This window comes from Muscardinus avellanarius, assembly GCF_963383645.1.
Source record: "Muscardinus avellanarius genome assembly, chromosome: 16".
Lineage (NCBI taxonomy): Eukaryota > Metazoa > Chordata > Mammalia > Rodentia > Gliridae > Muscardinus > Muscardinus avellanarius.
In genome coordinates, this window is record NC_137802.1 from 48507776 (window position 1) to 48522915 (window position 15140).

The window sequence follows — 15140 nt, forward strand, 5'->3', positions numbered from 1 at the left end:
ACCCAACCCACAAGTATTAATAAATAACTGCTGGGGTATTTTACCTTTGAACTATACCCTCAGCCCAATTTTTTTATTCTTTATTGTGAAACAGGGTCTCACTAAGTTTGTGGAGGCCCTCATTAAGTAGCTGAGGCTGGCCGCAAATCCGGATCCTCCTGTCTCAGCCTCCCAAGTACTGGGATTACAAGTATGCACCACCATGCCTGGCTGATTTTTTATTCTTTCTTTTCTTTTTTTCCCCTTTCTTTTGTATTTATTTATTTATTTATTTATTTATTTATTTATTTATTTATTTATTTATTTGCAGTACTAGAAATGGAACCCAGAAGCCGGGCGTGGTGGCGACACTTGTAATCCCCGCACTTGGGAGGCTGAGACAGGAGGATCGCATGGGTTCGAAGCCAGCCTCGGCTACTTAGTGAGGTTTTTGGCAACATAGCGAGACCCTGTTTCCAAATAAAATATATTTAAAAAAAAAGGTCTGGGAGCCGGGGCGCACGTTTGTAATCCCCGCGCTTGGGAGGCAGAGACAGGAGGATCGCTCAGGTTTCGAAGCCAGCAGCCACGCTGGCTTAGGAGACCATTTCCAAATAAAAAATGTAAAAGTAGGTCTGGGAGTGTAGCCCGAAGGTAGAAGGGCTTCTAGGAACCCCAGTACCACAAAAAAAAAAAAAAAAAGGTCTGGGAGTATAGCCCGGAGGTAGAAAGCCTCTGGGTTCTACCCTAGTACCACCAAAAAAAAAAAAAAAAAAAAAGAGAGAAAAGAAATGGAACCCAGAGACATTTCTACCTAAGAGTTGCACCCCAAGCCCTATTTTTATTCTTGATTTTGAAACAGGGTCTCACTGAGTTGCAAAGGGCCTCACTAATGCCCCTGGGTTCAATCCCCAGTACCACACACACACAAAAAAAACCACAGCGTCTCACTAGGCTGATGAGGGTCACTACTTCCTAATGCTGTCCTCTAAACTACAGTGCTCCTGGTGAGACAATGTTTCAAAAAATAAAATAGGGCTGGGGTCACAGCTGGAGGTGGAATGCCCCGGGTTGAATCCCTACCCCCATAAGTGCTGAGGGCACAGCTCAGTGGTAGAGGGTCTCTGGGTTCAATACAAGGAACAAAAAGAACCTGCTGCTTTTACTGACCAATGCTTTCCAGAGGACACTGAGGCTTCCTACCATTATATACCAAGCGTATATATTATTACACTGTTCTTTTTATTTATTCATTCTTTGTGTGTGGTGCTAGGGATTGAACCCAAAAGCATTCTACCTCTTAGCTCTATACCAGCATTTTGTTACTGGGGTATTCTACCTCTGAGCTACATTCCAATACTGTGTGTATGTGCGTGTATGGGGGATGATACTGGGGACTGAACCCAGGGGTATTCTACCTCTGAGCTATACCTCCAGTCTTATGTTTATTTATTTTAAAACAGGAGTTCACTAAGTTACTGAGGGCCTCACTAAGTTGCTAAGGCTGGTCTTGAACCTGTGATCCTCCTGTCTCAGTCTCTCAAGTACTAGGATTATAGGTGTGCATCACTGTGCTTGGCTTATGCTATTTTCTTTCTTTCTTTCTTTCTTTCTTTCTTTCTTTCTTTCTTTCTTTCTTTCTTTCTTTCTTTCTTTCTTTCTCTCTTCCTCTCTTTTTGGTCCTGGGGATTGAATCCAGGGGAATTCTACTGTAGAATCACACCTCCAGCCCTATTTTATTTTTATTTTGAAACAGGATCTTCCTGGGTTAATGGAATCTCACTTCTTGCTTAGGCTGTCCACAAATCTGACATTCTCCTGTCTCAGCCTCCCAAGTACTAGGATTACAGGTATGTGCTACCATGCCCAGCTAATGCTACAATTTCTTTTCTTTTCTTTTCCTTTTCTTTCTTTCTTTCTTCCTTCCTTTCTCTCTCTCTCTCTCTCTCTCTCTCTCTCTCTCTCTCTCTCTCTCTCTTTTTGGTAGTACTGGGGTTCCTGGAAGCCCTTCTACCTCTGGGCTACACTCCCAGACCTTTTTTTTTTTTTTTTTTTTGCGGGTCTGGGGATGGAACTCAGGGGCATTCTACCTCTGAGCTACACCCCCTGCCCTATTTTTTATTCTTTATTTTGAAACCGGGTCTCACTGAGTTGCAGAGGGCCTCACTACGTAGCTGAGGCTGTCCGCGAACCGCGATCCTCCGGTCTCAGCCTCCCGAATGCTGGGATTACAAGCATGAGCCACCACGCCCGGCTCCCCCAGACCTATTTTTATATTTTTTATTTATTTGGAAACAGGGTCTATTAAGCCAGCCAGGCTGACTATGAACCTCCGCTTCCCAAGCGCGGGGATTACAAGCATGCACCACCACACCAGGCAAATGCTACAATTTTTAACATGTGATAGTTCACATGAAGTATCACTAATTTGCTAGGCATGGTGGCGCCAGGCACAGTAGGCCTGTAATCCTCCCTGTACTTGGGAGGCTGAGAAAAGAGGCTTGCAGGTTGGAGACCAACCTCAGCAATTTAGTGAGACACTGTTTCAAAATAAAAATAATAGAGGCTGGGCATGGTGGCGCACGCTTGTAATCCCCGCACTTGGGAGGCAGAGACAGGAGGATCGGGAAGCCAGCCGCGCGCGCGGGCTTAGGAGACCCTGTTTCCAAATAAAAATGTAAAAATAGGTCTGGGAGTGTAGCCCGGAGCTAGAGGGCTTCCAGGAACCCAGTACCAAAAATAAAAATAAAAATAATAGAAAGGGCTTGGGGTATAGTTCAAAGGTAAAATGCCTTTGGGTTCATTCCTCAGTACCAAAAAAGAGGGTGTAACTAGGAGGTAAAATGCCCCTGGGTTCAATTCCCAGCAATCACCTCCAAAAAGTATCACTAATCTGATTCTGAAAATAAGGTTAAGCCACACCAGGTGTCGAGGTACACACTTATAATCCCAGTACTTGGGAGGCTGATACAGGAGGATCCCAGGTTCAAAGACAGCCTCAGCAACTTAGACCCTGTTTCCAAATAAAGAATAAAATAGGCTTGGGAGTGTAGCTCAGAGGCAGAATGCTTCTAGGTTCAATCCCTAGCACTGTGTATGTGAGTGTGTCCACACACACACTCACATACACACACAGGTTCAGCCAGACTTGGTGGCACACACCTGTAATCCCAATACTTGGGAGGGGCTGATACAGGAGGTTTGAACCTAGGCTTGTCTACTACCTGAGAGATTTGTACTCGACTATGCAACAAAGGGAAGCTCTGTTTTGTTTTTTCTTTTTCAGTACTGGGATGGAACCCAGGGGCATTCTACCTCTGAGCCATACCCCTCCAGCCCGATTTTTTATTCTATATTTTGAAAACGGGGTCTCACTAAGTTGCGGAGAGTCTCACGAGGTTGCTGAGGCTAGCCCCAAACCTGCAATCCTCCTGTCTCAGTTTCCCAGTACTGGGATTCCAAGTATGGGGATTCACAAGATGGAGATACAGAAAAATAATTCTGTGATGAAAATCATGTAAGACCTGGAAAAGGAAAACAAGCAGCAAAACCACTTACAGCACCATTACAACAGACCTGATGAGAAGACTGTGGCAATGAGAATCAAAAGCATAAAGGGCTAAGCTGGGCGTGGTGGCGCAGCCCTGCAATCCCTGCATTTGGGAGGCTGAGGCCGGAGAATCAGGAAGATTGCGGTTCAGGGACAGCCTCAGTTATTTAGTGAGGCCCTTTGCAACTCAGTGAGACCCTGTTTCAAAGTAAAGAATAATAAAAATAGAGCCAGGAGTGTAGCTCAGAGGTAGAATGCCCCTGGGTTCCATCCCCAATACTTTAAACGGATAAAAGGCAAGAGAATCATCTAAGATCTGGCTAAACAATGGTCCTGAGAGGTCCCAGCTGTCCCGGGTTCAATTAACCGCTCATTCCTCTGTGCATCTTGACATTCTAGTATCACATTCACTTGCCTGTTTACATGTTGAATTCCCCACTAGGCTGAGCCCTAGAAGGTCTATCTCATGCATTTTTATGTCCTTAGCACAATGACTGGCACATAGCATCTATTTCTTAAATGTTGAGCAAAAGGATGAACAGAGGAAAGGAGGGAGGGAGGAGCTGAAGGGCGGTGAGCACTAGGATACACAGAAAAAAGATAGCAAGTACTGTGACCAGGCCACGGGCTCATGTCTAGAGGGTGTGAAAGGAGGTCACGTTGGCCGAGGCTATGACCAGACTCTCAAATGCCAGGGAGAGAAGAATAATCTTTATTTGGTAGACAGAACAAGCCGGGCGTGGTGGCGCACGCTTGTAATCCCCGCGCCTGGGAGGTGGAGACAGGAGGATCCCGCAGGTTTGAAGCCAGCCATGCTGGCTTAAGAGGCCCTGTCTCCAAATAAAAAAATAATATAAAAATAGGTCTGGGAGTATAGCCCTAAGTTAGAAGGGCTTCCAGGAACCCCAGAACCCCCCCCACACACACACACACACAAAGTTCTGAAACAAGAAAGGTCATGCCTAAAGCGACATGTTTGGAAGACATGATTTTGCTACACGTCTGCACATTCCTGGGCCAGTCCCTTTTCGCTGCATGGTAGAATGCAAACTCTTTTGAGGAAGGTAAACCTGTTGTACCTCATGTCACGTAAGTGGTTCTTGGATTATCCACATGATCAACACCATGAGCCTTCAACATCATTAATGAGGAGGCTACACAAGCTGAGTAAGAAACAGCTTAGGAGCAGAGCATTCACGCTATGCCCAATCTACTGGAGATAAACACAAGTCACTAGTTCTAACGAGGTGAACTTCTGATTCCAGAAGCACCTGCTTCCCTGTGTGACCTTCATAGAAACTGTTACCCAGGAGGTGTGGGCCAACCTTGCAGGCTTCCTGACAGGTCCGGAGCTCTGACAGCAGCTTAGCAATGGCTGGCCACCGCTGGCTAATGTTACCTACCACCAGTGTGCCGGCACACACACTCCTAGGACCAAGGAGGTCCCAGCAAGACCTGCAACTCCAGAGAGAAAAGAAAAAACAGACAGCCACGGAAGCCAATAAATCCACCCCTCTGTTTATTCCTCCTTTTTTTTTTTTTTTTTTTGGTGGTATTGGGGGTGGAACCCAGAAGCTTTCTTTCTTTCTTTTTTTTTTTTTTTTTTTGGTGGTACTGGGGTTCCTGGAAGCCCTTCTACCTCCGGGCTACACTCCCAGACCTATTTTTACATTTTTTTATTTGGAAACAGGGTCTCCTAAGCCAGCGCGCGCGGCTGGCTCCGAATCTGCGTGATCCTCCTATCTCCGCCTCCCAAGTGTGGGGATTACAAGCGTGCACCACCACGAGAAGCTTTCTACCTCCGGGCTATACTCCCAGACCTTTTTTTTTTTTTTTTTTTTTTTGGAAACAGGGTCTCACTAAGTTGCTGAGAGCCTCACTAAGTAGCTGCAGCTGGCTTCGAACCTGTGCGATCCTCCTGTCTCAGCCTCCCAAGCGCGGGGATTACAAGCGTGCGCCACCACGCCCGGCTTTATTCCTCCTTTTTTATATCCTGGTTTTTCTTCCCCTCCTGTTTGAGTCGCACTGTTCTTGGTGGGGTGGAAAAGTCTGCTGAAGGGCAAATTCATTCAAAGGCCATACCAGACTGGAAATATTTACTAAAGATTTTCAAAGCAAACTGAGCGTGGTGGCTCGTGCCTATAATCCCAGTACTTGGGAGGCTGAGACAGGAGGATTGCAGGTTTGCAGCCAGTCTCAGCAATTTAGGGAGGTCTCTCCAACTTAGTGAGACCCTGTTTCAAAATAAATAAGCCAGGTGTGGTGGTTCACGCTTATAATCCCCGTGCTTGGGAGCCTGAGACAGGAGGATGCAACAGGTTCAAAGCCAGCCTCAGCTACTGAGTGAGGCTCTCAGCAACTCAGTGAGACCCTGTTTCCAAATAAAATATAAACTAGGTCTGGGAGTATGGCCCAGAGGTAGAAAGCCTCTGGGTTCCACCCCCATACCACCAAAAAATAAATAAATAATAAAAATTAAAGATAAAAAAGGGCTGGGATGTAGCTTTGAACTAGAATGCCCCTGGGTTCAACCCCCAGTACCAAAACAACAAAAAAAGAAACAAACAAACAATTCTACACAAGAATGAATTCAAAACAGATACAGACATAGATAAAAGAACTAAAGCTGTAGGTACTTCGGCACCATTCACAAGAACCAAGCTATGGAACAACCTAAATCTATGGGTGACTGGATAAAGGAAATATACACAATGAAATTCTGTTTAGCCTTAAAAGAGAAAACTGTGCAATACACAAGAAAAGGAATGAACTTTGAGGACATGTGCTAAGTGAGGTAAGCAAGCGCAGAAGGAAACCCGCTGCATGACTCCCTCAATAGGTATCTGTTCTTTTTTTTATTTTTATTATTATTATTATTATTTTTTTTTTTTTTGCAGCACTGGGGATGGAACCCAGGGGCATTCTACCTCAAGCTACATCCCCAGCCCTATTTCTGAGTCTTTATTTTGAAACAGGGTCTCACTGGGTTGTAAAGGGCCTAAGTAGCTGAGGCTGTCTGTGAACCACGATCCTCCTGTCTCAGCCTCCCAAATGCTGGGATTACAAGCATGCGCCATCATGCCTGACTTTTACTTTTTTATACCCCCAGCCCTACTTATTTATTTATTTATTGGTACTGGGGATGGAACCCAGTGGCATTCTATCTCCATCCAAGCAACACCCCCACACCCATTTTTTTATTCTCTCTCTTTTTTTTAAACAAGGTCCTACTGAGTTGCAAAGATCCTCACTAAGTAGTTAAGGCTGGCTTTGAACTTGCACAGTCCTCCTGTCTGAGCCTCCCAAATGCTGGGATTACAACCATGCACCACCACGCCTGGACTACTTTATTTTTACTTTTATTTTTTGGTGGTACTGAGGTTCCTGGAAGCCCTTCTACCTCTGGGCTACACTCCCAAACCTATTTTTACATTTTTTTTTTTTTTAAATTTGGAAACAGGGTCTCCTAAGCCAGCGCGCGCGGCTGGCTTCGAACTACTTTATTTTTAAACAGGGTCTTGCTAAGTTGATGAGAGTCTCACTACTTGCAGAGCCGTCCTCGAACCTACAATCCTCCCGTCTCAGCCTCCCAAGTACTGAGATTACAGGTGCATATCACCACGCCTGCCATGAGATATCTAAAATAGACAAATTTATAGAAACAAAGAGTGGAATTATGTTTTCCAGGGGCTGGGAGTTAATCAATGGACATAAAGTTTTTTGGTTTTGTTTGGTTTTGGTTTTTTGGTGCTGGGGATTGAGCCCGGTGGCGTTCTCCCTCCTCAAAGTCTGGGATCCCAAGCGTGCACCACTCCTCCTGGCTCAGCTCAGTTCCTCCTCTGCACCCATCTCCATCTGTCCATACTTTTTCTCTGTTTACTTTTTCTGTCATACTTTTTCTTACTTTTTCACGCTTTTCTTACATTTTTTCTTTCTTTTTCTGTCATACTTTTTCTCAGGCAGTCACCACTATACCCCGCTTAAAAACAATAGACCTTTTAGAAGAAAATACAGGAATAAATCTTCACAACTTAGGCTATTACACAAAGCTCAAGATCTGATACTAAAAGCACACGCAACAAGAGAAAAACAGATAATTTAAACTTTATCCAAATTAAAGCACAAAACTTCAAAGGATATCATAAAAAATGAAAAGACAGATCAATGAATGTGATCAAATGTGTGCAAATCATATGTCTGATAGAGATTTATTTTGAGGGGGAAACTGGGGATTCAACATACCTTGCTCTGATTTGTAGCTAAAATATACAAAGAACTCTGTGTGTGTTACTAGGGATTGAACCCAGAGGCATTCTACCTCTGCTAAGCTACACCACCAGTCCTTTTTATGTTTTTGTTTTGAAACAGAGTCTCCCTAGTTCCTAAGGCTGGCCTTGAACCTGCAATCCTCCTGTCTTAGACTCCCAAGTACTGGGATTACAGGTGTGTGCCACCACCACACCTGGCCACAAAGAACTCTCACAACTCCAGAGAAATGACAACTCAATTTAAAAATGGGCAACTGAGCCTGGTCTGGTGGCGCACACTTGTAATCCTAGCATTTGGGAGGCTGAGACAGAAGGATCGTGGTTCACAGACAGCCTCAGCTACACCTAAAATCCCAATACTTTGAGGCTAAAACAGGAAGATCACAAGTTTGAGGCCTGTCTTAGCAACTTAATGCCCTCAGCAACTTAGTAAGACCCTGTTCCAAAATTAAAAATAAAACAGGACTGGGGGGGCTGGGCATGGTGGCGTGTGTTTGTAATCCCAGTTCTTGGGAGGCTAAAACAGAACAGGAGGATCAGGTTCATGGCCAGGCTCAGCTACTTAGTGAGGCCCTCTGCAACTTAAAGAGACCTTGTTTCAAAAAAAAGAATTAAAAAATTGGGCTGGGGGTGTAGCTAAGAAATAGAATGCCCCTGGGTTCAATCACCAGCAAAACACACACACACACACACACACACACACACACACACACACACACACTACTGGGGTTATAGCTCAGAGGTAAAGTGTCCTTGGATCTAACCCCAAGTACTGCAAAGGTGTGTGTGTGTGGGGGGGGGGCTAAGGATTTAATAGACATTCTCCAAAGAAAACATACAAAGGCCAAGACGCACATGATAAGATGTCTAATATCATTGGTTATCAAGGAAATGAAAATTTAAAACTATATCCTACTTGGGAGGCTGAAACATGAAGATCTTAAATTTGAAGCCAGCTTGGGCAACTTGGAAAGACCTTGCTTCAAAATAAAAAATAAACTGGGCATGGTGGCGCACACTTGTAATCCCAGCATTTGGGAGGCTGAGACAGGAGGATCTCGGTTCAGGGACAGCCTCAGCTACTTAGTGAGGCCCTCAGCAACTTAGTAAGACCTTGTTTCAAAATAAAAAATAAGGCTGGAGGTTTAGGTTGAAGTAGAATGCCCCTGGGTTCAATCCCCAGTACTGCATAATAAAATAAAATAAAATAAAAACATAAACAAGTAAATGCTGACAAGGGTGTGGAGAAATTAGAACCCTCATATGCAGCTGGTAGAAATGTGTAACAATGTAGCAGTTTCTCAACAGAGCAAGTGTAGAGTTACCTCCCATCAAGCGCTCCCACTCCTCTGATCACTTGGTTAGGCTGCACACACACCTCGTCCTAAAATGACCAATGGGTATCAGGCCAGTTAGCCTCTCTGGTTTTCATACTCCTTCCAAGGGCATCTCTTCCCTAACACCAGACCCTCTGAACTGTTATTGCATATACTAAAACACTAAGTTTATCTCTTTACTAGTTCTTCCCTGACAACTTAAACATCTGATTTTTCTCCTGGTTTCCTACACTCTTCCTTCACCAAGTCCAGGGGCGGAATCCCTTGTGAATAAGAGATGCTCCTGTAACAACACTGAGTTCAAAGGCCTCTCTTCTCCCACTAGAAGTAAACAAATGTCCTCAGACAGAGTAAATGGCTTTGCTATAAAGACATATTCCAAGCCGGGTGTGGTGGCGCACGCTTGTAATCCCAGCATTTGGGAGGCTGAGACAGGAGGATCACAGTTCGCGGACAGTCTCGATTACTTAGTAAGGCCCTTTGCAAATCACTGAGACCCTGTTTCAAAATAAAGAATAAAATCAGAGGTAGAATGCCCCTGGGTTCCATCCTCAGTACCGTTAAAAAAAATAATAATAAAATAAAAAGACATAGCCAAAAGCTGGGCATAAGCCGGGCTTGGTGGTCCATGCTTGTAATTCCAGCGCTTGGGAGGCTGAGACAGGAAGACTGCATGGGTTTGAAGCCAGCCTCAGCTACTTAGCGAGGCTCTCAGCAACTTAGTGAGACCCTGTTTCCAAATAAAATATAAAAAAGGTCTGGGAGTATAGCCTGGAGGTAGAAAGCCCCTGGGTTCCACCCCCAGTACCACACACACATACACAAAAAAAGCTGGGCATGGTGGCGCATGCCTATAATCCCAGTACTTGAGAAGCTGAGACAGGAGGATTGCAGGTTCATGGCAAGTCTCAGATATTTAGTGAAGCTCTCCACAACTTAGTGAGACCCTATATCAAAACAATAATAAAAAAAAGGGGGCTGGGAGTATAACTCAGAGGTAAAAATCCCCCAAGTCCAATCCCCACTACCACACACACACACAAAAGACATATCCAAGCCAGGTGTGGTGGTGTACGCTTGTAATTCCAGCATTCGGGAGGCTGAGACCAAAGGATCGTGATTCACAGGCAGCCTCAGCTACTCAGTGAGGCTCTCTGCAACTTAGACCCTGTTTCAAAATAATATAAAATAGGACAGGGGGTGTAGCTCGGAAGTCAAATGCCCCTGAGTTCCATCCCCAGACCCGCAAAAAAAAAAAAAAAAAAAAAAAGACATATCCAAGCCAGCTACAGTGGCACATGCCAGTACTTGGGAGGCTGGAACATCTCAGGTTTGATGCATCATCAACAACTTAGCAAGACTCCATTTTTTAATAAATAAATAAAGTCCAAGCCTATCGCTCAAAAGTAGAATGCCCCTGGGTTCGATTCACAGTACATCCCATTTTCATGTCTGATACACTATAGAGTTGCGTGTCTGGATGCCTGAATGGGGAGAAACTAAAGAATCACAGAAATGACGTGAGCTAGGTACAACACCACACACCTGGAACGCCAGTACTCGAGAGATTGAAACAGCACTTGGGAGGTTGAAATTGCAGGTTCAAGGCTGATGCACAATAACTTAGTGAGACCCTGTTTCAAAATTTAAAAAAGGTGCTGGGCGTGGTGGCTCACCCTGTAATCCCAGCATTCGGGAGGCTGAGACCGGAGGATTGTGGTTCGTGGACAGCCTCAGCTACTTAGTGAGGCCCTCTGCAATGCAGTGAGACCCTGTCTCAAAATAAAGAATGAAAAATAGGAAGCCAGGCATGGTGGCGCACGCCTGTAATCCCCACGCTTGGGAGACTGAGACTGGAGGATCACACGGGTTCGAAGCCAGCCTCAGCTACTTAGTGAGGCTTTCAGCAACTTAGTGAGACCCTGTTCCCAAATAAAATATTAAAAAAAAGGTCTGGGAGTATAGCCCGGAGATAGAAAGCCTCTGGGTTCCACCCCCCGTACCATCAAAAAAAAAAAAAAAAAGAAAAAAAGAAAAATAGGGCAGGGGGTATAGCTCAAAGGTCGAATGTCCCTGGGTTCCATCCCCACACCCGAAAAAAAAAAATTTTTTTTAATATTGTAAAAAGGGTTAAAGGGGTAGACCAGTGGTAGAATGCTCTGGGTTCAATCCCCAGTACCACAGGGAAAAAAGAAAAGAAAAGAGAAATGGTGATATCTAAAACCTTAGTTGGGCTAGGCGTAGTGGTACACGCTTGTAATCCCAACATTCTGGAGGCAGGAGTATTGCAGTTCATAGACAGTGAGGCCCTTTGCAACTCAGTGAGACTCTGTTTCAAAATAAAGAATAAAAAATAGGGCAGGGGGTGTAGCTTGGAGGTTGAATACCCCTGAGTTCCATTCCCAGACCTGTAAAAAAAAAAGAATAAAATATAGGGCTGGGGGTATAGCTTGAAGGTAGAATGCCCCTGGGTTCCATTCCCAGTACTGAAAAAAAAAGAAAGAAAGAAAAGAAAAAAAAAGGAAAACCTTAGTTGGCAAAAAGGAACCTCCAAGAAAGGCTAGCAATCTACCAAGAGAATGTGGATCCCCTAGAGACCTGCAAAATTGTAAGCTCTTCTTCTAGACATCGGTTTCCATTTCCCAGATGATACTGAACTACTTGAACTTCCTATAGGTCAGGATGTAACAATAAAACACCGGACTAACTGGTCTCCAAAGCTCACCTATGTAGGGCAGTGGTGATCTGCACATCCACCTCCCCCAGGTCCTCACTCATGCTCAGAGGCTCCACACTCCCAGGAACTGGCATGCATACCTCAGGGCAGATCTTCAGGTTTCCTAGCAAACTATAGCTCCTACCTCTCCCCAGAAGGGAGGAAAAGGAACCGGAGGCAGAGAAAACAAGACCTGCCACTCAAGCAACACCCCTGGCCAACACAGCCCCAGGGCGCTGGACTGTGAGCTCCATCTCTCCCTGTAACTGTAGGCAAGCTGCTCTCACCCCCTGACCTCCCTTCTGCAGGTGGAATAAGGGATCTGAAGTTCCCTCCAGCTATTCCTGTCTCTCAAGCTTTTACCAGGATGCACAACAAAATCAAGGATTGACTTCCAGAGAGAGACAGAGGGTTTACATTTTGATGACCCAGTTTCCCTCCAAATGTTGTCAGATGACCCTGGAGGCTGAAGGAACAAACTCAGCTCATCTAAAGCGGCTCCTGGAGGTCTCAACACTATACCAGTGTACTTCCACATCCTGTCAGGCCCCTCCTTAATTCCAGTAAGGACACTGAGAGCAGTAACCTGCCCAAGACCAAGAAGCCAACAAAGACCTCCCATATGCATGCACTTTTCTCTACCAGATACAGAGATGGAAAACCCTGACTCGGACTAGGATCCATCAATCTCCAGCTTCCCTATCAAAGCAAAGTGAAGTCGTGGGCTTCTTGGTCGTCATTTGGGCAATCTAAGCGGTTCAGAAAAGCCAAGGAGCCTGAAGAACTGAAATTCACAGGAAACCCAAAGCTTTATTTTCCTCATTCCAAACTTCAAGTTGGCAAAGTTGGAGCTCCGGGTCCTTATACCTCCTCCCTTCATTCTCAGGATACTCACAAATAAATGGTCAGAAAGCAAGGGACAAGTGGCTAGAAAAAGGGGACCCTAAACAAACAGCACACAATCAAAGTCACCCAGCTCCAACACCGTGCCCAGATCCCACTTCCTGGCAAGACACTGCTGGACAAAGCACCCAGGATCCAAAGGACCCTTCATCTAAGACAAATTACCACAGCACTTTTTTGAGAACCATACAATAGAAGTCAACGTCTTTGACAAGAACACGATAGGAAAATATGGAAGACACATTATGTCTACTATGAATAGACCTTATCATCAGACCCCTGCTCCTCTCAGATGGTTACATTCACTCTTCTCCCTCACCCACGGGGACCCTAGTAAAGTGTCCGTGGTTCAAGAAACCGGTGTTTCTCCAGTTGATACATCTTATTCAAAAAGAAAAAAAGAAACCCTGCGAGATTTCCATAGTCAGGGTAAAGAGGCCTGGAGAACGGGAAACTTTGAGCAGCCACATCAACCAAACGACCACAAAGAGAGGATTATTTGGGCAGGCCGGTGCCACTTGCCCCGTCAGTGATGCGGCAGCCGGCTACCAGGGGCAAGGGGGTACACATGCATCAAACGGGGCGAGGTGAGAGGGGCTGGGGGCGAAGGCGGTTCCGCGGCACCCAGGCCTGCCGTGCGCCCCGGGGTGGCCCGAGGCGGGCGCGGGCCGCGGGGAGGCTGAGCGGCGGGGGGAAGGGGGCGGCGGGCGCGCCGGGGGGCGCCGGGCGGGCGAGGGGCGCGGGCCGCGGGGGAGCTGGTTACCGTGTGGTTCACCCCCCACATCAGGACGCTGAGGATCGGCTCGCTGGCCCGGAATAGCTTCACTTTCTGGCACACGAAATGCTTCTTTTTGGTCTTGGTCTTGCTGGCGCTGAGCGGCGCCACCGCCACCGCCGTGGTGCTGGTGCAGTTGGACGACATGCCCGGGGCGGCGGCGGCGGCGGAGACAGCGCACAGCCACGGCCCCAGGCCTCCCGACGCTCCCCCCGCCTCAGCGCGCCATGGTCGCGCCCGCCCCGGCCGCCCCCGCCGGTGGTTCCGTCCGCCGCCCCGCCCCGGCCCGCCCCGGCCCGCCCGCCCGCGGTGGCCCGCCCGTCCCGGGGAGGCAGCGGCGCCCCGCCCGCCCGCCCTCCTCCCCGGGCCCGACGGAGCCGGCCGCCGGCCTCCGCGCGCCTCGGGGCCCCGGGCAGGCGTCCGTGTGCCGCGGGAGGGGCTCCTGCCTCGGCCCCCAAAGCCCCGGCTTAGCTCTTTCCCTCCAGCCGAGGTACCAAGATGGCGGCGGCGCCGGCGCTCCGGGAGGGGGCGGGCGCGGAGGGTGGGACGTACCATCCCCACCGGGCGGGGGAGGGAGGAGGGACGCCGCCGGGGAAAGGAAGTCCAGCCTGGAAGCCGAGGAACGCCCCCTCGCTCCACCCGAGCGTGGACCTTACCACTCCCCGGGCCGAGGGCGCTCCACCCGCGGCCACGCCCCCTCCCCCAGGGCCAATGAGAGGGGATGGCCGCGAGCCCCGGCTTTATGAATGGACCCCGCGCCCACCCACCTGCCGCCCGGTCTGCGCCCGCCCGCGGGCCGGGTTTAGAGACCCAGCACCTTCAGACACCTATCCTAATAATAGTCTCATCCTCTGGCTTCAAGAAATCTGAGTAAACTGCCCACGCTTTGTTATATAATTCCTCTCAAACGAAGGATCTTATATTCGACACAAATCATGGGTCAATATATTCTGTACAGGAATAAGAAAACTAAGTACTCCACACGAGGTCACTCTACAGTTACAAAAATAGATGTAACCTTTATTACCAAGTAATAAAACCATAATCAGAGCATAGGGAAGCAGGATGAGGTGACTAAATGAATAGCAATAGCGTGTTACATTCTCTCTGGGCAAAATCTGGGTTTTAAGCATTACAGTAATTGGCATCATAAGTGCTCAAAAATAGTAACTAGTGGAACACGGAAATGGCCCAGCTAATGTGTGGGTCCAGTGTCTAGGAATTCCCTGGTTAAATAAGGTCTTCTGGTGAAAGAACAGACAGGAAGGGTAGTGAAGACAGGGGAGGGGCCCTTCAGTTTATTGTTTTCTGGTTTTATTTTGTGGTACTGGGGATGAAACGCAAGAGCACCTGCCTGCAAACCACACCCCCAGCCCTAATTTTTATTCTTTTTTTTTTTTTTTGGTGGTACTAGGGGTGGAACCCAGAGGCTTTCTACCTCTGGGCTATACTCCCAGATCTATTTATATTTTATTTGGAAACAGGGTCTCACTAAGTAGCCGAGGCTGGCTTCCAACCTGTGCAATCCTCCTGTCTCAGCCTCCCAAGTGCTGGGATTACAAGCATGTGTCACCACGCCTGGCTTTTATTCTTTATTTTGAAACAGGGTCTC

General features: G+C 47.2%; 1 protein-coding gene across 1 annotated transcript in view; it reads right to left on the minus strand.

Annotated features, from left to right (window-relative positions):
* The window catches only part of PIP4K2B (phosphatidylinositol-5-phosphate 4-kinase type 2 beta), a gene marked incomplete at both ends in the record, with an annotated part of 32097 nt that extends 18422 nt beyond the window's left edge, over window positions 1–13675 (minus strand). The window contains one exon of the mRNA XM_080712154.1: window positions 13517–13675. Within this exon, the coding sequence (XP_080568280.1) occupies window positions 13517–13675 (159 nt within the window). The remainder of the gene's footprint in view (window positions 1–13516) is intronic.
* Between the last annotated feature and the right edge of the window lie 1465 nt (window positions 13676–15140).